This window comes from Triturus cristatus, chromosome 3_2, assembly GCF_964204655.1.
Source record: "Triturus cristatus chromosome 3_2, aTriCri1.1, whole genome shotgun sequence".
Lineage (NCBI taxonomy): Eukaryota > Metazoa > Chordata > Amphibia > Caudata > Salamandridae > Triturus > Triturus cristatus.
In genome coordinates this window covers 839,357,264-839,379,984 of record NC_140584.1, presented here as the reverse complement: position 1 = coordinate 839,379,984, position 22,721 = coordinate 839,357,264, and the positions used below count along the sequence as shown (strand labels likewise).

Sequence of the window (22,721 nt, the reverse complement as noted above, 5' to 3'; positions counted from 1 at the left end):
AAGGTTCCTGTCCACGTGGAACTCCATCACCACGGACAGGTGGGTCAAAGATATTGTAAAATACGGTTACTGTCTGGAGTTAACCTCCACTCCACCCACAATACCACCAAGAAACCGTCCTATGTCCTCAGAGCACTTGACGCTCTTACAGCAAGAGGTGCAAAGTATGCTTCTAAAAGGCGCTATAGAGGTCGTCCCCATCCACGAGCAGGGTACGGGGGTTTACTCCCTCTACTTTTTAATTCCAAAGAAGGACGGGTCGCTCAGGCCTATATTAGACCTGAGACCCCTGAACCAGTACATTCTTTCAGAGCACTTTCACATGCTCACCCTACAGCAAGTCCTTCCGCTTCTCAAGCAGGGAGACTTCCTAGCCTCACTGGACCTCAAGGATGCGTACTTTCACATACCCATCCACCCCTCACACAAAAAATACCTCAGGTTCACTGTTCAGGGGCAGCACTATCAGTTCAAAGTCCTTCCCTTCGGCGTGACAACAGCGCCCAGGGTTTTCACGAAGTGCCTAGCTACGGTGGCAGCACATCTACGGAGGCAGCATATACACGTCTACCCCTACCTAGACGACTGGCTCGTTCAAGCGAAGTCAGCCCAGCAATGTGCAAACCACATGTCCCGCACCATTCACCTTCTTCACAGTTTGGGATTCTCACTAAATTACCCAAAGTCCCATCTCCAGCCCGCACACGTACAACAGTACCTAGGTGCGACTATAGACACTCTGGCGGCCACAGCTCAGCCAAATTTAGTGAGGATCAACAGCATACAACTGCTGATCTCCAAGTTCAAACCCAATCACTCGCTTCCAGCGCGAGTGTTTATGCAGTTGATAGGCATGATGGCCTCCTGCATCTTCATAGTCCCGCACGCGAGGTTACATATGCGCCCACTTCAGGAGTGCCTAGCACGTCAGTGGAATCAGGCTCAAGGACAGCTGAAAGACCTAGTGTTGGTGAGCGGTCGGGCATACAACTCTCTGCATTGGTGGAATCCACAAAACCTTTGCAAGGGCCGACCGTTCCAAGAGCCTGTTCCGCAAATAGTACTGACAGCGGACGCGTCTCTCCAGGGATGGGGAGCTCATGTACTCCACTACACAGTGCAGGGACTATGGACGACACAACAGAAGAAGATGCACATCAACCTTCTGGAACTGATGGCAATCTTCCTGGCCATGAAGGCATTCAAAGTACATCTGTGCAACAAAGTCGTGTTGATCCGGACGGACAACATGACTGCCATGTACTACATACAGAAGCAGGGAGGGACACACTCTCCACAGTTGTCTCATCTGGCTCAGAGCATGTGGAAGTGGGCCATTCAGAGGAACATGTTCCTCATGGCGGAACACCTCCCTGGCAAGGACAACCAGATGGCGGATCTGCTCAGCAGACACAGCCACCAGATGCACGAGTGGGAGTTACACCCATCAGTACTCCAACCGTACTTCCAGCAGTGGGGTCATCCAGAAATAGACCTATTCGCGACAAGCGAAAACGCAAAATGCCAAAGCTTCGCCGCCAGATTCCCACATCCGCAGTCGCAGGGCAATGCGATATGGATGAACTGGTCCGGCAGATTTGCGTACGCTTTTCCCCCAGCGCCGCTGATACCGCTGGTGGCTCGCAAACTACGACAACACTCCCTGACACTCGTCCTAGTTGCTCCCACGTGGGCACGCCAACCGTGGTACACCACCTTCCTCGAACTTTCCGTGGTGCCGCATCAAAGGCTGCGGATCAAACCCGCGCATTTGACGCAGAACCATGGAGAGGTTCAGCACCCAGATCCGCAACAGCTGAACCTGGCGATCTGGCTCCTGAAGTCCTAGAGTTTGGCTATCTCAACCTGCCACCTGACTGTATGGACATCATCAAGGAGGCCAGGAGACCCACTACCAGGGCTTGCTATGCAGCCAAATGGAAAAGGTTCGTCATTTATTGCGGTAATAATGACATCAACCCGCTGGACGCATCCATCCACAACATCATCTGTTACCTCTTACACCTCTACCGATGCAATCTGGCGTACACCTCTATACGTGTCCATTTGACCGCAATATCAGCCTATCTGCAAACCAGGCAGCACCTCTCTCTATTCAGAGTGCCTGCCATCAAAGCATTCTTGGAAGGGCTCAAACGAGTCATTCCACCTAGTCACCCACCGGCTCCAATGTGGAACCTCAACTTGGTCCTCACACGCCTGATGGGTCCACCCTTTGAACCTCTACACTCCTGCGAGATTCAATTCCTTACCTGGAAAGTGGCCTTCCTAGTAGCGATCACTTCCCTACGAAGAGTTAGTGAACTCCAGGCACTAACCGTTCAAGAGCCATTTATTCAGGTTCACGCCAACAGGGTCGTACTACGTACCAACCCCAAATTCATGCCCAAGGTAATATCGCAGTTCCACATGAATCAGACTATTGAACTGCCCGTTTTCTTCCAAAACCCACAAACTGTTGCAGAAAGGGCACTACATACACTAGATGTACGGAGGGCCCTCATGTACTACATCGACAGGACTAAACCATTCAGGAAGACAAAACAACTGTTCGTTGCCTTTGCCCCACACCACAAAGGTAACGCCATCTCCAAAGCAGGGATAGCCAGATGGATAGTTAAGTGTATTCAAATCTGTTATCAAAAGGCAAAACGCACATTAACTATTCCACCACGAGCCCACTCAACACGTAAGTTGGGGGCTTCCATGGCCTTCCTAGGAAATATTCCCCTGCATGATATATGCAGAGCAGCCACATGGTCCACTACACACACATTTACAAAACACTATTGTGTAGATGTGCAGTCAAAACAGCAGGCAGCTGTAGGACAGGCTGTTCTCAAGACGCTTTTTCAGACCGCTGCAGCTGGCACGGGTAGCCGCCGCCAATAGAGGGCACTGCTATGTATTCTATGCACAGATATGAATTCAGCAGCCCACATGCCTCGAACTGAATATGCTACTTACCAGTATGCATCTGTTCTTGGCATGTAGGGCTGCTGACATTCATATCGCCCTCCCTCCTCCCCGGCGCCTGTCGCAGCTGCAGCTCTCAGAATTACTGCAAGCATGGTCATCACTTTCTGTATCTACTCCATCACTGCCACAATGGCGAAAAACAATCTGAGGATGGAGAGGATGCCCATGCGCACTGTAGTCCAGGGGAGGAGTCACCTATCCAAGGATACTTCGAAGACTCTTCCAGGACAACAACGTGCAAACATCCGGACCCAACACTAGGCGGCGATCTATGCACAGATATGAATGTCAGCAGCCCTACATGCCAAGAACAGATGCATACTGGTAAGTAGCATATTCATTGTAACCTATACATTTGGGGCACTGCCAGTGGAATTCCTTCAAAGGAAGGCCAATCCCAAAAGACAAGCTTGGCTCTTCTCGACTAGAATCTTCCAAGATAACATTTAGTCCCTCCCTCCCCTTCCCCTGAACAGAGTCTCCCTGTGTTCTTCATGCAAGGGCATATCTATGATTTATACTTGTACATTGCCTGAAAAACAAAAGATCTACCCATTAAAAAAAAATGGCGGTTAATGACAATCCTGGCAACCATGGAAGAAGTCATGGCATCCACCAAGTCAAGATACTAGCATCTAGACCATCAGTAACTAAGGGCCTGATTTAAAGATTGGTTGACAGGCATTTACTCCATCAGGGTGAAGGCCTAAATTAATTAGTTGATGAAGAGAGTACCTGGCTGCCAATTTTAAGATGCCCGGCATGATGCAGGTGAACCTTCAGTATGGCGGAGAGGGTGGTACTTCACTAAAAAGCAGGCCCTAATTCTCAGAATGGTCAACTCACGTACTTGGGTCAATATCTAATAACTCATCTCTCCCAATTTGTGAAGATACCCAATCTGTCTTCTTGCATCTTGCCTCTAAACTATTGGACCTGAATGGAAATTTTGTCAAGTTGCTGTACAAGTGTCCAGAAAGGCGTTGAAGGAGAACAGCTTAAACAGGTGTTTGAATCGAGCCAGTACCTATGTGTGAAAGTTTGTGGTCTTCTTGGTTTATAGTTGGAGGAAGTTTCAGGATTTTTGCAGTTGTAAGGAAGTCTTAGATAAAGGAAGAAAAAAGCTACTACCTATAATAATGGTTTTGCGGTTGTAAGCACTTCTAATACACATGCTGTGCATAATTCTGCCATCAAGTGGTCAACTAAAGACGTTTTTGTATACATAATGTTTTTGTACTCTTAACCTTCAATTAGAATTGATGATATGATTGTGCATGGCCTGTCTTGTTGCAGCCCGATGTGAAGGTCTTCTCTCAGACCCTTCGCGTTTGTGCTTCGCTTTTATGACATTATTTCACTGTAGAGAGTGGCGTAATGCCCTTTGACTTATTTTCATTCTGCAAGACTGTTCTCTTAAACAATAACAATAGTCAAGACTCTTAGTTATCAACTTTCTAGAGCTCATCAGAAATCAATAACGAATAATGCAAGACAGAACAGTCAGCATTTGGATTAAATGCTGCTGACATATTCAAGCAAAACTTGATTATTATGTTGCAGAGCATAGTACTCTACGCTAGATATGCTTCCTATTAATCATACATGTTCACTTTTGATTGACAAATGTAACTGAAGCCGGCAGATACCCAGGAAAGAAAATACATTAACACTGAGGTTTCTGTGACCCTTGTGTGCACCCTTATGCTGAGGATGTTATGGAATGCCCTATACTTCATTTTGGTGATCCCTTTCCCCTGTTATGCAGAGGCTGTGGGATGGTCTATATTTGGTCTTGGGTGCCGGATACTTCATTTTACTGTAGCTGTGGTGCCTCTGCATTGCCTCCTGGGTCAGGCGCATACCACCATCTGCTGTAGTTGTGGATTGCCTTTATTCATCTCTGATTGAGGTCTACCGCCCATTGTCGAGGCTGTGGAATAAGAACTTGTTTTTATATAGCTGTTTATTCCCCACGTCTGCTGTTTCTAAACGGTGTAAACAACAAATGTTAATTTTGCCTAATGTATGAGATTCAGTCTAGACCTCGAAGAAATAAGTAGCTGAGCCAGCCTTGGCAGGATTCAAACCTGTGACCTCCAGCTCACGTCATTCGTAAGATGCAGTTGTTCAGCTCACTGTGCCATAACTGACTGGAAGGATTTACGTTAACTCTTTGCGAATGAGCACACTCCTCTTCTGCTGAAGCTTTCTGTATATGTCCGCCTATTTTAATAGAACCTAGCTCCACAAGCCCTTGAATGCCATTTCTGTTCTCTCCTAATTGAGCTCCTTATCCTGCAGAGTAGACACTCCGGAATGCCCTTTTTTGTAGGTGCCTGAAAAGTACGTTCCCGTGGGGATGATGGGATGGACTTCTCTGTATGCACCACTGGGTGTAGTTGTACCCCCTGTGCTGAGACAGCGAAGTGTGCAGCCGCTTTCAGCCAGCTCAGATGATATGACGTCATCTGAGGAAGACTCGAGCCTCATTTGTCAGATGGATCTTTGCAGATTAAGTTGTCAGAACTGCACAAGAACTGTCACACATGTTTATCTGTCGGAGCTGTGGAGCTTTGGAAAGCTGCGGATTATGGCAGAAGGGTCTGACAGGATGACGGGCTCTGCTTTCTACCAGAGGGAACGGCTGCCAGTGGCAAAACTGAGCGTGTTTATTGGGAAAATAGCTGGGAAAATGACAAAGGGAAGAAAACCAGCATATTCGTCCTCTCTACTGAAGCATAGTTGTCTCAGCGTACCCCTGTTGTCAGATACCCACTGTTGTGTGCCTTTCTTGCCCTCCTGTCCTTCACCCTCAAACCCTACTGCCAGATCCCCTCACGCACTGCTGCCAGACTCCTAACCCTGTACTATCAGATTCCCCTTTGTTCACCCTCAACTTATCGCCAGATCCCTTGCGTCTTTCACCCTCACACTATACCATCAGATCCCACAACCCTGACCTCTCACATCTGAACACCAGATCCAGCATTCCTCACACCATATTACCAGATTCCCTGTGCACTTTATCCCTCAAAACCTACCGCAAGATCTTTGTTTTTGCCCTTCAAACTCTGCTGCTAGATCCCTGCTGCCTTACACCAGCCAGATTCCTTTTTTCACCCCTCACACCCTTCCACAAGATCTCTTCTGTCATTCACCTCTTTTATCCCACCTCCATATCCCACTGCCCTGCACTACTCTGCTACTTTTGTGAGATTCCCTGGTGTCTGGACCCTTCTTACCCTATCACCAGATCCCTCCTGCCCTTCACCCCTCACACCCTACCATCAGATCCCCGTCTTTCACCCCCAACACTGTACTATGTGATCCCCTGTCCCTCACACCCAACCACTAGATCCTCTGGTCCTTGACCCCCTCACACCGGATCACCAAATCTCCTCTGTTCTTCACTTCCAAAATCTTCCGCAAGCTGTCTGTCTTACACACCTCTTGTCCTACTGCCAGAGCCTGATGTTTTTCACCCTTCTTACCCTATGTCCATAGCTCCTCTGCCTACAGATCCCTTCTGCCACCCTTACATCCCAAAGCTAGACCTTGTGCCTTCACCTCTTTTACATGATTGCTAGATCTCTCTCAGGTTTAGCATCCCCCTCAGCTTACCACCAGCTCTTCCTTCCTCCCTCCCATTAGATCTCCCGAAGTCCTCCTCTAGTCAGATTGCACCATTGCCGAAGACCTCAGTCTTAGAAAGGTGGTCACTTTGAGTATTAAATTCAAGTCCATTTGACTGAAAGAAAAAATAAATTGGGAGTCCTTACAGAAAAGGGTATGTCTTTAAATTAGAAATGTGTGTAAAGTTCTGCTCTGACCTTCCATATGATTCCCTACAACCCTGTACACCTTTCTCCTGCATCAGCGCCTTGCTTACACCTTCCTGCACTCCATACGTCTGCCCATTATGACCCCTTGCCAGCGCTCCTATTATTTTTTTCCATTTATGGATCAGATGTGATTTGGTGACTAAATTGTCGACCGTTGGACAATAGTCTTTGGTTGAAAAAACGTTATCTTCCCATTTTTGAAATTGTAAATCTGTATAATTCATTGTAAATATGTCTAAAATGTAAATTGGTCTAATGTAAAATGTAATTTATTGTTAAAAAGATGGCCTCTGATCTCAGCTGGTTCGTACACACCATATTGTTCAATGCAGAGCACCTTAAGGTAATATTCCTTCTATATTAGACAAGCACTACCAATTCCAGTTGGTCTGGCTCATAATTGAAAGTTTTCATAGTAAACAGATAAGGCCTACATATTTTATCTGCTGTGTTGAACATATGCTTTCCCACAAGGCAAAACGTGTAATTCAAGCAATCGTCTTAAGTTTATTCACACAGCTTCTGGTCAATCAGAATGTATGTATTAAGGAAATTAACATTTGGGGGAGCCTCACTCCCTCTCTCGGAATTGCTTCTTAAAGCACTTTTTCTGCTGGATCACATACGGCCTGGAGACACCTATGCTGTCAAATAAGACCCAATTATGTATCATTTAATGTGCCCTTTTGCTCGTAAGGGTTGTATCTGTGTAATTGAAATACCTAAACCCATGTCTCCTTTCAATAGAGCCCCCCCCCCCACCCCACTCTTCATCATACAGCCATCTTTCCCTTGCGATAATATCACCCACAGCATCCTTACAGGCGTCTTTCCTTTCTTATCTCTCCCTTTGTCCTGCACCCTTTTCTTCCTGTCATCAAGCCCCAACTCACACTGCCCTGCAGTTACACCCTTTATAATTTTCACCTGCCTTTTGAAGCCCCATGCTTCTCCCTACTGTCAGATCTTCCGTGCAGCCCTGCTCTCGTCTGATTTTCGTCTACTCCACAATTGTTTGCCCACTTCTCCTTGCAGTGGTAACTCACATACTGCCTTGTACCCCCTCTTCTTAACGTAAGAGCCCCAGGTCTGCCCTACATCCCTCTTTTTTCCTTGCCAACAGAGCTCCTATATGTTCTTGGGCCCCTTTCACGCTGTTATCAAACCCAAACTGCACACACACACTGTTTGTGCTTCCCAGTCCTTGCTGTTTCACCCCTCTCTTCCTAGTTTTAGACCCCTGCACTGTATAGAACCCTTCTTCTAACCGTCAGATCCCATGCACTGCTGTGTTTTCAAAGTTGTTTAGTCCTGCCACCCCACCCCTTTGTTCTCGTGTTTCTTAGCCTTCTGATTCTCCCACAGCATTCTGCCATTCATACAACCTTGTGACTAGGTGCTTTTCCCTGGCACTCACCCTTTGTTTAGACCTGGATTCCAGACATGTGGGTCTTTCTGTCAGCCGATCGCAGGTTTGGCCCTGTTTCTGCTGTGAAGGAACCTTAAGAACAAGGAATGGTAAGATTGACAGTTCTAGTACTGCGCAATCTTATTTCCTGTCCTCGTAATCCCTTACACAAGCTCTCTTCATTGAATACATAACTAATGTAATTTTTCCCACACTGTAACACTCTCCTTTCTGCTAAGATTCGCAAGCAAACCTTAAGGTAATGGAACAGTATACCTTCCATGGCAATAAAACAATTAACTGAACGGATGGTTGTGGGGGAGAGAGGATAGGAGGGATTACATGGCTTGTATTGTATGTCATAGGCAAGTTTATCTTGTAAAGTCTGACATTTTCTATGCAACTTCTTTTTAGATGACCCCATCCGCCTGCAGAGAGAGGTAGTGCTGCTGACTGATGACCGAAACCTTCGTGTGAAGGCTCTGACTCGCCACGTCCCTGTTCGTGATATCCCTGCCTTTCTCAAGTGGGTCAAAGTGGGATGAGCTTTTGGAAAGGCGGGGACAGCGTCCTCGGCTGTGAAAATCCTGGTCTCAACAGCGGGCAAGAGGCCTTCAGAGGCCCCTTCGAGTAACATCAATCGCACAGTCAAATCCAACCTGCACCCCACTCAAGTCGTATCCCCCCATACTCAATCCACCATGCCATAATAAACTTGAGCTGATGAAACCTTGAAGGCAGAATGGCAGTGCTGTGAGTGGGGCGGATGTCTGCTTGGGCGTCTTGGAAAGGTCACTCTGTAGGACGGTTTGTGTCAAATGTTAGCATTGATGAGCAACAGCGATATTTTGGAAGGTTGGTCATCTGGATCAATGTGGGTCAATACAGGGAGCTTTGCCACCTTCCTACTTGACCAATATGTGGCCATAAGGCTAACGTAGCTGACCTACATATGCACACTAGTGCTTATGGCTTGCTTTTTTGATGGGCATTGGCCATGGCGAGGCTTCCTACTGGTTTTTGACGCATATGTGTCATCTTTAGAAGAACATCCTTGTCCTAAAGAGAAATCCAATATAAAAGAAGACTTGTCAGGCTTGAGTATGCTTGTATGAGCAATGCTTCCTCGTGGTGTCGCAGGAGTGGGTGAATCTCGCAGTTCTGGATGGGTCAAGATGGCCACAATTAAAGTCTCTCTCTCTCTCCGATTTCCGTCTAGTTCTCTCTTATCAGTGATGCTTTCAATTGCAGCTCTGTTTTGTAGTCCCTTGTAGATAGATCTGTCTTCAATCCCCTGTAGGTTTTGATTTGACTTCATGCGACTGAGAGATCGCTTGGAGGGTTTGTGTGCTTATAGTTGCTGCTCATTGCTCCAAAGTACTTTCTTCTAGCTGAAATCTCTCATCCAGAGGTTTTTATGCTCTTTGTATGCTGTGTTATTGGTCAGGCCCAGTCGATACTAAACAACCTTCCTGTAATTTTGTACTGACTATCGAATAGGAAATGACTCAAAAATAGAAATTTATTTGGAAAATTAAAATGGGAAAGCTGAGGCGCCTTGTTGGTCTAGCACAACATTTTACAGAACGTGTCGTCTGATAATGATTGTGTTGCTTACTCTAATCAGTCTAGTGTTTAGCAGCTGCTACGCCACTCTCTCCCGACACTGCTATCTATGCAGCCACCTGTACCACTTTCTCGATCCCCAACATGCTTTTTATATCAGCCTTGCCACCTACCATAGCACAGACCATGCCAACCAACATCTACTCACTCTTTGCTACCCTTTTCACTAATACTGCCGATCTACTTGCATACATTATGATTATAAATGTCTTCTTGGAAATGTCATTCTGCCATGTAAAGAATTCTTTAAACTAATTGTAAAATGTTGTCAAATAATTATCGTTTTATGGCACGAACAACCACTACGACACACAAGGTTCTGTATTTTACACATGTGGACACACTCAACAGTCCATTTCACATTATTGACATTCATGCCCTCCCAAGGCCAAAATCTCTTAAAGGCACTTTTTCTTTGGAATGTAGAGGTTTTCTTCCTATTTTTCTGGTTGTGTTGCCATCTTATGAAGGGACTTTGTCTTTGACTGTCCTGGAGTGGAAGGTTTCTATAGAAAGTGCATTATTGGCCATGTTCTGAATGACTGGATGCTAGAGTACTCCCCATCCTGGATTCATCTAGAGGCCATTGTTCAAAGAGAGGGCTGCACTCCGGGACTGTGTGCTGGGATGCAGATATGCCACTTTGGTCTGGAACAAGGCTTTAATTTGCTCATGAGACATCTTTGTCACCCTCAGATACTCAGTCTTTAAACAGAGCTTCATCACTATGGTTCCGTGAAGTGTCCAAAACAAGGAATTGTGCAGATAAAGAAGTGATGAAAAATATGACAGCTTATAGATTTTTCTCAGTCAAATAGTCTTTGTCTCTTGTGGTGGATACTGTAGTCTTAGAGTGTTATTCTGGTAGCCTCCAAGTTGATCTGCTTTCTGGCCTTACCCAGCTAAGTGAACCCTGAGTTTCACCCGTTGATAGTAGAGTCTGGGATTTTATATGGCAATCGCTGTTATAAACCATGAGTATGCACCTCAAAAGCTGCTTATCTTTTTGAGACCTTAAATTATGTTAAGCAAGTGTAATCAGTAAAAGTCGCCGCATACTTCAGATGAATAAGCATTACAAATTAGCCACATTTTAGGATTTTACCATATGTTGTAGGATGCCCAATTTTTCATTGGACCGGCATAATGAGTACAAAGGTAGTATAGTACAACAGCTTTCAAGAAGACAAAGGCCCCTTGTTCAAATTTAAGGATTTCAAACCGACATGGGGATAGCAAATTATGTTTAATTTCAGTCTTTGGAAGACCAGTGAAGCTTGGTCCACAAAGGGGTGAAAAGTATCCATTGTCAGGTACAGAGTGGGGTTACATCAGGATGTGCATTGCAAGTTAGTAGAGTAAGCCTGTAGTCCTTACAAGATGTCCATATTTTGAATATTACTGTGGTATAAAATTGACAATTTTTAGTTGTGAAGAATAAACAGTAAATTCCAGTTTAGCCCCACGATTGTGAAATCAAGATATTTTAAACATATCATTTCTTAGGACCTTTTATGTTGCTTGTTTTTTAAAATGTGTATTTCATTAAGAGTTGAATCTTAGTGCAAGTCCCCCGGTTGTGCATGTGTCCAGGTCTGAAAAGGTAATCTGTTTGTCTCCCTCTTGGTGTGCAATGTTTGCATGCGCCCTCTCAGGCATATTATGTATCTAGTAGCTGTTTGCTTTGAGTAAGGTATGCTGCTTTGTTGATTTACTTTTTTATATCGCGCTCATTGGTTTGCCCATTGCTACATTGTATTCACATCCAGGCTTTTCTGCGCTAATCTTCCAAATTGTAATGCAAATCTTAATTTGATGTCTCTTCCTGTCAACAAATAGTGATTTGCTGTTTCTGAACTCCAGTTATCTGCATTTTGATACTAACAGTGACTCATACCGTTGGCCTAATCTTACCTAGGACTTTGCCACCTGCCTTCTTTTACCTTGGGCTATGTGTCTCGCTTGCTCCTCTGTTTCCATTACTGGATACATTATGTGGTACAGAGTTAAGCCCAACTCCTCAGTTACAGCTGTTCCTATGGAAATTGACCCATGTTTTCTTGAAAGTTGATGTACTAAACAGTCTTTGTTTGTTTTTTTGTATGTGTAATAGCTGGATATCGCAACATAGGCAATTATATTAATGTCAGATTGTCAGCACAGATCTTAAAATGTATTTGTGCCAAACTACTTAAAAAAGCATTTCCTAGTTAGTCACACCCTTGTATTATTTTTTAAAGTTCTACTTTTAGTATTGTTTCGAGTTACACGTTTACTGCACAGGCATCCTAGGCTTTTTTGGAGGCATCATGAAACGCTCAAGGAGAAGTAGAGGGAAAACCAGAGAGAGAGAGACTAGACTGGTAGTGGCAACCACAGTTTCAGATTTGTTAGTCAAATTTCAGCTTATAACATGTATCATAGCGTCCTTCCAAGTAAGTGTGTGTACGCAAGACTGTTTGAAAAACTGCTTTTACAAATAAATGAAGAGTGCATGGAAGCGATGTGAGTGCTTGGCCACAGAAAGCACGATGTTGCCCATCTTTTGGGAACCTTTACTGGCAGATTACAAGACACCCCTTGCGTAAATTGTAGGTTGCATGTCCTTAATCCCAATTGCAGGAGGCAACAACCTACGTCCTATCTCTGGCTTTCTGTGGCGGGCAGAGATGGTCTCCAAGCTACGTTCAGCATCACTTGACGACAAGGATTCCATGCTCGAAGTAGAGGGCAGCATCAATGTGATGGTCTTAATTCACAATGAATGTGGCTATGGAAGCTGAAGACTGTGCCCGAAGTGGATAACAGCAGTGCTGAGTCAATGCTGAGGTACACTTGAACGCCAAGTTGAGATTCTACAAGGTGCTTTTGAAGGGTGGAGCCTGAGTCTGATGATTGAACTGTGAACTGTACAGACTGTTCTTGGAAGGTAGTATGGATGTGATGGTCTTGGCTTGCACTGAGCACCAATTAACAGTGTGCAAACTGTTCTAGAAGGGGAGACCCGCATCTCTGGACTGGTTCTGAAACACAAGTACCTGTATCGATTCAACAAGCTGTCCTTGAAGGAGACAGTATGTATGTTTCTGCCTTAACAAATGCCCTTCTGAGCATTAAACTGTGTGTTCAAGGGTGGGAACCACCATGGGAAACAGATGGACACATCCCTGAAAGGGCATGGCTAGCCATTGCCAGAAGGGATCCAGAAGCGCTGAAGCGCAATCACCAAGGAATTTCTTCATTGGCCCCTTTAAAGCCTGTATAACGTTGCAAAGCTTAGTTGCAGCTGTAGAATACATGTTGAGCATTATCTTAGTTGTTTAGCCGAAATACATATATTTTTAAAATGTCTTTTTACTTCTGGAAGCAGGAGGGGCTGCGCGGAGGACTGTAGTATGTCTGCATTTGGCGAGGGTTGAATCTGCAATAGATGTAATCTGTCTTGGAAGACACTGGGGTGTTTGGTAGCAGCCGAAGTATCTTGATTATGGGCTTTGAAGTTTCTTACATGTGCTCTTGTCTTTTTATACGTTATTTTTCACTCAGATTCAAGGCAGACAGAGCTGCATTGCTTCCTCACTGAGAATGTTTTCCCTTTTTCATTGTGTTTGGCCCCCGACCCCACTGTGTTCCTTTCCATCTCTATGAATGCAAGGCTCTCTCTCTGCCCATTTCTGTTTATCAGGTTTAACTGCACATCTCTTCCCACACCCTCAAAGTTGTATCCTCTTCTGTACTGATAAACTGCTGTCAGCTCCACCGGACAGCATCCTGTATCTCTGTTCCCCAAAGGTGTTCATACCTATGCAGTTGAGTCCACTTAGCTAATTATTTAGGGCCATATGTACGAACACATTTCACCATTTGAACAGTATGGGTAGAACCCTTTCATACAAATGGCCCTTAATCTCTTGCACGAGGGACCACCCCTGCAGCACCTCTATTTGCAGATGCCATTCTCCCCCAGCAATTTTTCACTTTCACTGGTTTCTTTCCTTGAGCCCTCTTGAGTTTTTCATTTCCTTACCCATAGTCCTCTCGCACACTTCTCTGATCCTGATTTTGAATAGCTGGATCCCCACAGTACAGTTTCAACTCCCTTCCCACTTTTCTTGCCCCATCCTTTACTGACCCATTATGCGAGTACCGCCATCTGTGCTCCTTCACAGCCCGTCACCTGCAGCTCTGAGAGCGAGAACAAGAGGGATAGCACACCCGTAGCCCCAAGGCTTTGTTGTCAGCCAGAACCTCTGCTTCTATGCCGTGTATTTGTGTTTTTTTCCTTTACTTTCTGGTGTATTGGTCTTGTTTTGCTTAGACTGTAGATTCTTATGCTTCTACCAAGTCTTTTGATATAGGGACCAGAAGTATCACCTTCACTAGGACTCCGAAGTAGCCTTCTTTTTGTTTTATGCTTTGTTGAAACATATTTCTTAATAAAAATAAAATGTTTTGAATTGGATGTCTGACTGGTATTGTCTTTGGTGCTGGTATTTGTGTCTGTAGGTAGCATTGCTTCCTAAACTGACAGTGATAGTGCCTAAACTGACAGTGCATAAACTAATGTGAAGCGACTTGGTGTACATTTTGAAGATTTGTGGCTTTTCATGTGTTTTCTCCTAGAACATTTGAGAGTTTTCTAATCAACAACCTCATGACCCTTCCTCTGCTGGAGGAAGGGCCTGGATTCATTTCTTGGGGGCTGTAAGCTACCCTAGTGATCTTGTCAGTTTTTTATTCTCAAGTGTTGTTGTCATCAAGCTCCTTCAAACTAGTGTCTCTACTAGCCTAATTTTAACTCATAAACACCAGAATCATCATGTGGTGAGCTCCCATTGCAGCTTTGTTGTTTTGTTGCTTTAACATTCATTTTAGTGTGCATATTTTTAAACTGTAATTCTGCTCAGAAAATCAACATGTGGAGGGTATAAACGTGCATATATATGCACAGAGAGAAGAGGAGGAAGGAGTGTCATCCATGGCAGCGGTTGCCAGCATAACTGTGTCAGGTAAGTAGTAAAGCACATGGTCTTCAGTATTTCTTAGGCGCATGGGTGGCTGGCACTTGAAGTGCGTTGAAGAAGGTGCACTTTCACAGGTGGTTTGAGCTGTTTCAAACGGGGCAAGTCTTGATTGGGACTGTTCAGTCTTTGGATGTAACAGGGAAGACTTGACCCTACAGGTCTGTTCCTGTTTACACCTGTATAATTTTAGTCTTGTCTGAGATTATCTCCTTGTGTTATGGGTGTGACCAGAGATGGGGAGTTTCCGTTGCAGGCTGGTGATTTGCCATCTGAAAAACATTCTGCGGACCATTTGCATATAGCATGAAATATTATAGACGCTACTTTCAAAGTCGACACAACTTTTTTACGGCACTTTAGTCTTGATTATATTGCTAGACAAAGGAGAAAAGGTCTTGCCTCAATCTGATGAGGTGAACTTGTGTGCCTGGTGTAATGATGACATGAGTCACTTCATTTGAATAAAGTTCCCTCCATCAGCAGATCTCTCGGGAGCAAATAGGCTTGTGTTGCTCCACTGTTCTTTGTGCTGTGCGAGTTTGAGGGAAGCCTGTCCTGTGGCTTAGAGGTCTGAAGGGGACTTATTGTTTCTAATCTACGCAGAGCCAACATACATGGCTTGGACTCCTTTCTCAATCAGCATTCACTAGACCCAGGGCCTTGCTGATGGACTGGTCTTTCTAAGACTTAAAAATCGCAGCAAATTCTTGCAAACAAGGCTCTTCAAGACACTGTAGGTGCTTCTACAATAAAGGTGTCTACCTTCCGCGAGGCACTATGCCATCCTGCAGACCCTGCATAACAACCATAATGGTAAGACCTTCAGGTTTTTCTACGTTTGTCTGAAATCATGTGGCATTTGAAACTAGTTTGAGGATGAGCAACGGGCACAACGTGTTTTAGAAGAGAACGCTTGCTTGTATTTACCTTTGCGTTCTCCTTACTGGAAAACCAATGTTTTCTTAACTGAGAGGATCCATCTACCCCCAGTTCATAGGAGGTGACTATATTCACAACCTATGTTTATTCAACCTGATAAAGTTCACATTGGAGCTATCCAGTATTTGGCAATCTCCATCAAATGGCCATCAAAGTGTTACATTCGAAGCTGGAATCAAAGCAGAGGTGAAAAAGGGACTAGAATTACAGGCCTCCTACAAAGATGGCATGAAGGCTGATTTCTCCTTGGAGTGTTTAAAGCAAAAGAGAACCGCGCAAGGTCATTAAGACTGGCTTAGCCTACAAGACAAATCCATCAGCAAAACTGAGTGTTCGAGGCATATGAGCTGCAGATTATACACTGGTCATAGATCGCCATCTGGTGTTGGGCCCGGATGTTTGCAGTTTGTTTTTCTTCTTGGACAATGTTTGGAAGTCACGAGTTCGGTGACTCCTCCTTCGGTCCGTACTGCGCATGGGCTTCGGCTCCATCCTCAGATTGTTTTTTTCCGCCATCGGGCTCGGATGTAATACTTCGTGCTCCGGCTTCGAACCTTTCCAGTTCGACCTTTGACGAAAACTCCTCGTCCATCGAGATTCTTCAGACAAAATCATCTTCTTTATCTCTCTCTTCGGCACTTCTTCGATTCCAGGCATCGGCGGCGGCCTTCGGGCCTATCTCGACTCCGGTCCCGGCCGATGGAAAGGACTCCCTTTAAGAAGTGCCCTAAATGTGGGTCTAAATTTCCCCACACCGATCTACATCAGGTGTGCAACCTCTGCCTCTCTCCCGAACACGAGGCCCGAGACTGCCCCGCCTGCAAGTCTTTTCGATCGAAAAAGACTATTCGGGATCGACGAGTTAGACGCACCATGGCGCACTCATCGACCTCTGCTCCACCGGACATCTTCAGAGAAGACATCGGAGCTTCGGGACAGCAGCACACCGAACAGGAAGACGACCTCGTCAGCGCTTCTGAGGCCGACGACTCCGACGTGGAGGAGATCACACCGGCGCAGAGGGTCGTGAGTACTCTACCCCCTCCCACTCCCGCGCCCATACCGAAAGAGACTCCGGTTACACCTTCGCCTCCGGGCCTAGGCAAAACCAAACATACCGCTTCCATCACCCCACCTTCGGGCCCGGTGAAGAGGCATCATAAGTCTCCCGGCGGCTCGGGCTCGAGCCAGCCTACTAGCGGCGCCGAAAAACACCCTTCGGCACAGAAGAAAACCACACCAAGCTCGGTTCCGAAGCCATCGGTGTCGAAACCTGGCCTCTCGGTGCCGACCAAACAAAAATCCCTCGGCACCGAAACTCCCGTGCCGAAGTCTGCCTCGGCACCGAACAAAAAATCGGAGGCCCCGAAAAAGCATGGCACAGATAAACCAAAGAAGTTGTCGGCCCCGAAAACATCGGCGCTGACAGATCAATCGGGGCCGGAGGAGCTATTCACGCCAGATCCTCGACAAAAGACTTTAACAGAGGATCCAAAGACTGGACATTTGACTTTGTCTTCAAAGAAAAGACATTTAGACAAGCCAGCTCCTCCTCCACCGCCAAAACGGAAGGACTCTGCCACATCCCCTTTCAGAGTACCCTCCCCACCGCCTCCACCTCCTCCACCTCCCCCATCTCCGCCCCCTCCACCTTCTCCACCCTTGCCTCATCGCTCTCCAACCCCGTCTCCAGACCCTGATGACCAAGGGGATCCATATTATGATCCAACTGATGCCCCACAAGACCCCACCCCTCCGGAAACACCTGACCCATGGGAGGATTATCATAATCCAGACGTCCCAGATGTGCCTCAGGATGATCTTTATCCATCCAGGCCATCTCCACCAGAGGACTCCTTGGGGTTCCACCACTTGTTACAACGGGCGGCACATTATCATGGGGTGGAGTTACACAGTGATCCAGTTGAGGAAGACTTCCTACTTGATACCTTTGACATCGCAGATAAATCTACTGACCAAACATGCAGCAGAGGTTTTCAAAGACCCAGTCAGGGCTAGGGTCTTAAACCCCAAAATAGAGAAAAAATATAAGGCCGCCCCCACAGATCCTGCCTATATTAAAGTACCTGCACCCTTAGACTCATTAGTGGTATCCACAGCTAGGAAGCGGTCCAATTCTCAGTTATCGGGTGAGGCTCCATCACCCGATAAGGAGTCCAAGCTCCTAGACGCGTCAGGCAAACGCACTGCCTCGCAAGCTGCCAATATGTGGCATATCGCCAACACGCTAGCGCTGTTGGCAAGGTACGACAGAGCGCACTATGATGAGCTGGAGACTATCATGCAACATCTCCCAGAAAAATATTAAAATAGGGCTCATGAACTTATACAAGAGGGAAAGACCATTACCAACACCTCTATTAAATGTGCACTTGACGCAGCAGACACAGCTTCAAGGGCTATAAACACCAGTGTTCTGCTTCGCCGCCACGCCTGGCTCAGCATCTCCGGCTTTAAGCCAGAGGTACAAGCATCTATACTAAACCACCCTTTTGACCAACAACACTTATTTGGCCCGAACGTAGACGAAGCCCTGGAAAAAATGAAAAAAGATACGGATACGGCGAAGTCTATGGGAGCATTACAGTCCCACCCTCCTAGACGCTCTTTTCGCCTCTCCACCTTTCGAGGCACTGGCAGGGGCTACTCTGCCGATAACGCCTCCACATCCTACAAGTCCCCTCCTCAGACTACCTTTACAAAGGGCTATCAAAGAGGTGGATATAGAGGAAACAATAATAAAGGCAGGGGCAAAACCAACACCGCCCGTTCTGCCACACCGCCCACACAATGACTTTCCCCCGCTCCCCCCAGACCATTCCACTCCAGTCGGGGGCAGACTACAAAACTTCTTTCAAACCTGGGAGACCATAACATCAGACAAATGGGTGACCCAAATTATTCGGTCAGGGTACTGTCTCGAATTAACATCCACCCCCCCCAAATATTCCACCCAGGCACCGTACAATGTCGCAAGAACATACCACATTGCTGAAACAAGAGGTAATCTCCCTCCTGCAAAAACAGGCTATAGAGCAGGTCCCCATCAATCAACAAAATTTAGGGGTCTACTCTCTGTACTTTCTGATACCAAAAAGAGACAAGACCTTACAACCCATTCTAGACCTCCGGCCTCTAAATGCATACATACATTCAGACCATTTTCACATGGTAACTCTCCAACAAGTTCTCCCACTCCTCTGCCAGAACGATTTTCTCACCACACTGGACTTGAAAGACGCATACTTTCATATTCCAATACACCCTTCTCACAGAAAGTACCTCAGATTTGTAGTGGACGGCCAACATTATCAGTTCAAGGTTCTCCCCTTCGGGGTCACAACCGCACCAAGAGTGTTCACCAAATGCATAGCAGTAGTGGCGGCACACCTCAGAAGACAAGACATTCACGTCTTCCCTTACTTGGACGACTGGCTCATAAAAGCCACGTCCTAAAACCAATGTGTGCAACATACATACACTACCATCCAACTGCTTCACCAGCTAGGCTTCACGGTGAACCACCAAAAGTCCCAGCTGATACCGTCTCACACAAAGCAATACCTCGGTGCCACTATAGACACCTCAAAAGCTATAGCCTATTCCAATTCAGCCAGAATCGCAAGCATACAAGCCTTGCGTCAAAGATTCATTCTTCAGCACTCTCTCCCAGCAAGAGTGTTTATGAAGCTAATAGGGATGATGGCATCTTGCATCTTCATAGTGCCGCATGCAAGTCTCCACATGCGTCCACTCCAAGAGTGCCTAGCACGCCAGTGGAACCAGGCCCAGGGGCAACTGACAGATCTGGTGTTGGTGGACGGTCGCACCCATCGCTCTCTGCAGTGGTGGAACACCACAAACCTTTCCAAAGGGCGACCGTTCCTAGGCCCGGTTCCTCAGGTAATTCTAACAACGGACGCATCGCTCTACGGCTGGGGAGCGCATCTATTACACCTCACAGTGCAAGGTATATGGACGCCACAACAAAAGTTACTCCACATAAACCCTCTGGAGTTATTGGCGATCTTTCTAGCCCTGAAATCTTTTCAGAAACAAGTCTCAGCCAAAGCAGTCCTCATTCGCACAGACAATATGGCTGCAATGTACTACATTCAAAAACAGGGGGGGACACACTCTCCACAGCTCTCTCGGTTAGCACAGAGCATATGGAGATGGGCAATCCCGCAAAAAGTCTTTCTCCGGGCACAACACGTCCCAGGGATACAAAACACCATGGCAGATCTGCTCAGCAGACAAACGCAGCAAATGCACGAATGGGAACTGCACCCACAAGTTCTTCACCCATTCTTTCACAAGTGGGGGCATCCTCAGATAGACCTCTTCGCCACCCACGAAAACAAAAAATGCCCAAGCTTCGCCGCCAGATACCCACACCCTTTGTCCAAAGGCAATGCGATATGGATGAACTGGTCAGGCAAATTTGCATACGCCTTTCCACCTCTCCCGCTAATTCCATTAGTGGTAAGGAAGCTACAACAGCACTCCCTCACACTCATTCTGGTAGCTCCAACATGGGCCAGGCAGCCGTGGTACACCACACTACTACAGCTCTCAGTGGTACCACACCAAAAACTACACCTGTCCCCATGCCTCCTAACCCAGAACCATGGAGAAATCAGGCACCCGGACCCAGCTCAGCACAACCTTGCGATCTGGCTCCTGAAATCTTAGAATTTGGATACCTTAACCTTCCCCCTGATTGCATGAACATTATCAGGGAAGCCAGACGTCCTACCACTCGAGCATGCTATGCCGCAAAGTGGAAAAGATTTGTTGTTTACTGCCGTAACAATACAATCAACCCTTTAGATGTATCCATACAGCACATCATATGTTACCTGCTCCATCTACAAAGGTGTAACCTGGCATACACATCCATCCGTTTACACCTAGCAGTAATTGCTGCTTACCTGCAAAACAGACAGCATTTATCACTTTTCAGAGTGCCTGCTATTAAAGCTTTCATGGAAGGCCTTAAAAGAGTAATTCCACCCAGAGCACCACCTTCACCCGTGTGGAATCTAAACTAAATGTAGTTCTTACAAGGCTGATGGGACCGCCTTTCATAAATGCATAAATGTGAGCTACAGTTCCTTACTTGGAAAACAGCTTTCCTCGTAGCTATCACTTCCCTTAGAAGGGTTAGTGAAATACAAGCGTTCACTACACAAGAACCTTTTCTACAGATGCATCACAATAAGGTGATACTTCGCACAAATCCAAAATTTCTGCCCAAGGTAATTTCCCCCTTCCGTCTCAATCAATCGGTGGAATTACCGTTTTTTTTCTCGCAACCTCAATCTGTTGCGGAAAGGGCTCTACATACACTTGATGTTAAAAGGGCTTTACTTTACTATATACAAAGAACGCAATCTTTTAGAAAGACTAAACAGCTGTTTGTCTCGTTCTCTCCACCACATAAAGGCAACCCCATCTCCAAATCCGGGATAGCTAGGTGGATTGTAAAGTGCATACAAATTTGCTATCACAAAGCAAAAAGAACATTATCTGTTCCACCTAAAGCCCACTCTACAAGAAAGATAGAGGCTTCTATGGCGTTTCTAGGGAACATACCCTTAGATGACATCTGCAAAGCAGCCACATGGTCAACACCGCACACCTTCACACAACATTACTGTGTAGATGTGCATGCCAAACAACAAGCTAGTTTGGGCCAGGCTGTATTAAAGACACTGTTTCAAACCACTGCAACGGATACCGGTGGTCGCCGCTAGGGTTGGGTACTGCTATATAATCTATGCACAGTGTATAATCTGCAGCTCATATGCCTCGAACGGAATATGCTACTTACCAGTATGCATCTGTTCTTGGCATGTAGAGCTGCAGATCTATACACGCCCACCCGCCTCCCCGGCTACCTGTATCCGTTCCAGTCTATCTTATTTAGATACAACACACATGGATTTCTTTACTATCATCACTACGCTCCATCTTTTCCCTGCTGGCGAAAAACAATCTGAGGATTGAGCCGAAGCCCATGCGCAGTACGGACCGAAGGAGGAGTCACCGAACTCGTGACTTCCAAACATTGTCCAAGAAGAAAAACAAACTGCAAACATCCGGGCCCAACACCAGATGGCGATCTATGCACAGTGTATAGATCTGCAGCTCTACATGCCAAGAACAGATGCATACTGGTAAGTAGCATATTCCTTTTTACATATCCCTGCTATCGATGCCAGTGGCAGCCTTCTCAGTCTATTCAGTTTCATTAGTGCTGGCGAAGAATGATGCTTGAAGTGCATGACAACACCAGTAGCCCTCGTCCTCTCCTGCAGCAACTACACCAAAATCACTTTAGTTTCATGTCTTTGGCTCACCACCACTCGGTAGGTGGTCAGAGTTCTAGTCTTGTGCAGTGCAAAGTGCACATCCAAATCTGAGAGTATATAGAAGGAGCCACTGCCACGACACATACGAAAATCTCCAGGGTGCAGTCTGGGAGGAGTGCTAACCTGAGTTGCCAGACACCAAACAGATCTGATTGAATTCTAGCATGTATACTCACTGAGTGCGGCCATGTAAGAGTATGCCAAGAATACTCTGGAGGAGGAGTGCAGGCTGGCGCGTCAATCATAAGGCGAAATGGCAAGTAAAGAGAATTGAAAAGACTGGGGTCACCCATACCATTGATCATGTGGCATTTGTAATGTGGAGACTTCAAACAGAGTTTTATCCGCAAAGCTGCAATTTTGTAGAGGCATGAGGTCATGGCGTAATTTTAAAACAGAGCTTTGTTGTGAGGATGGCAAAAACATGCTAGAAATATTAACAAAGAGATAACTATTACAACTTGGCGTCGAGCAGACATAA

The 22,721-nt window shown here is 46.1% G+C and overlaps 1 protein-coding gene across 4 annotated transcripts in view; it reads left to right on the top strand.

Annotated features, from left to right (window-relative positions):
* The window catches only part of SMG6 (SMG6 nonsense mediated mRNA decay factor), a 1,079,424-nt gene extending 1,065,083 nt beyond the window's left edge, over positions 1-14,341 (top strand). For all 4 annotated transcript variants that reach the window (XM_085649087.1, XM_085649085.1, XM_085649086.1 and 1 more), the window contains one exon: positions 8,668-14,341. In XM_085649087.1, coding sequence (XP_085505213.1) covers positions 8,668-8,798 — 131 coding nt within the window. In that variant the 3' untranslated portion in view covers positions 8,799-14,341. The remainder of the gene's footprint in view (positions 1-8,667) is intronic.
* Positions 14,342-22,721: the final 8,380 nt, after the last annotated feature.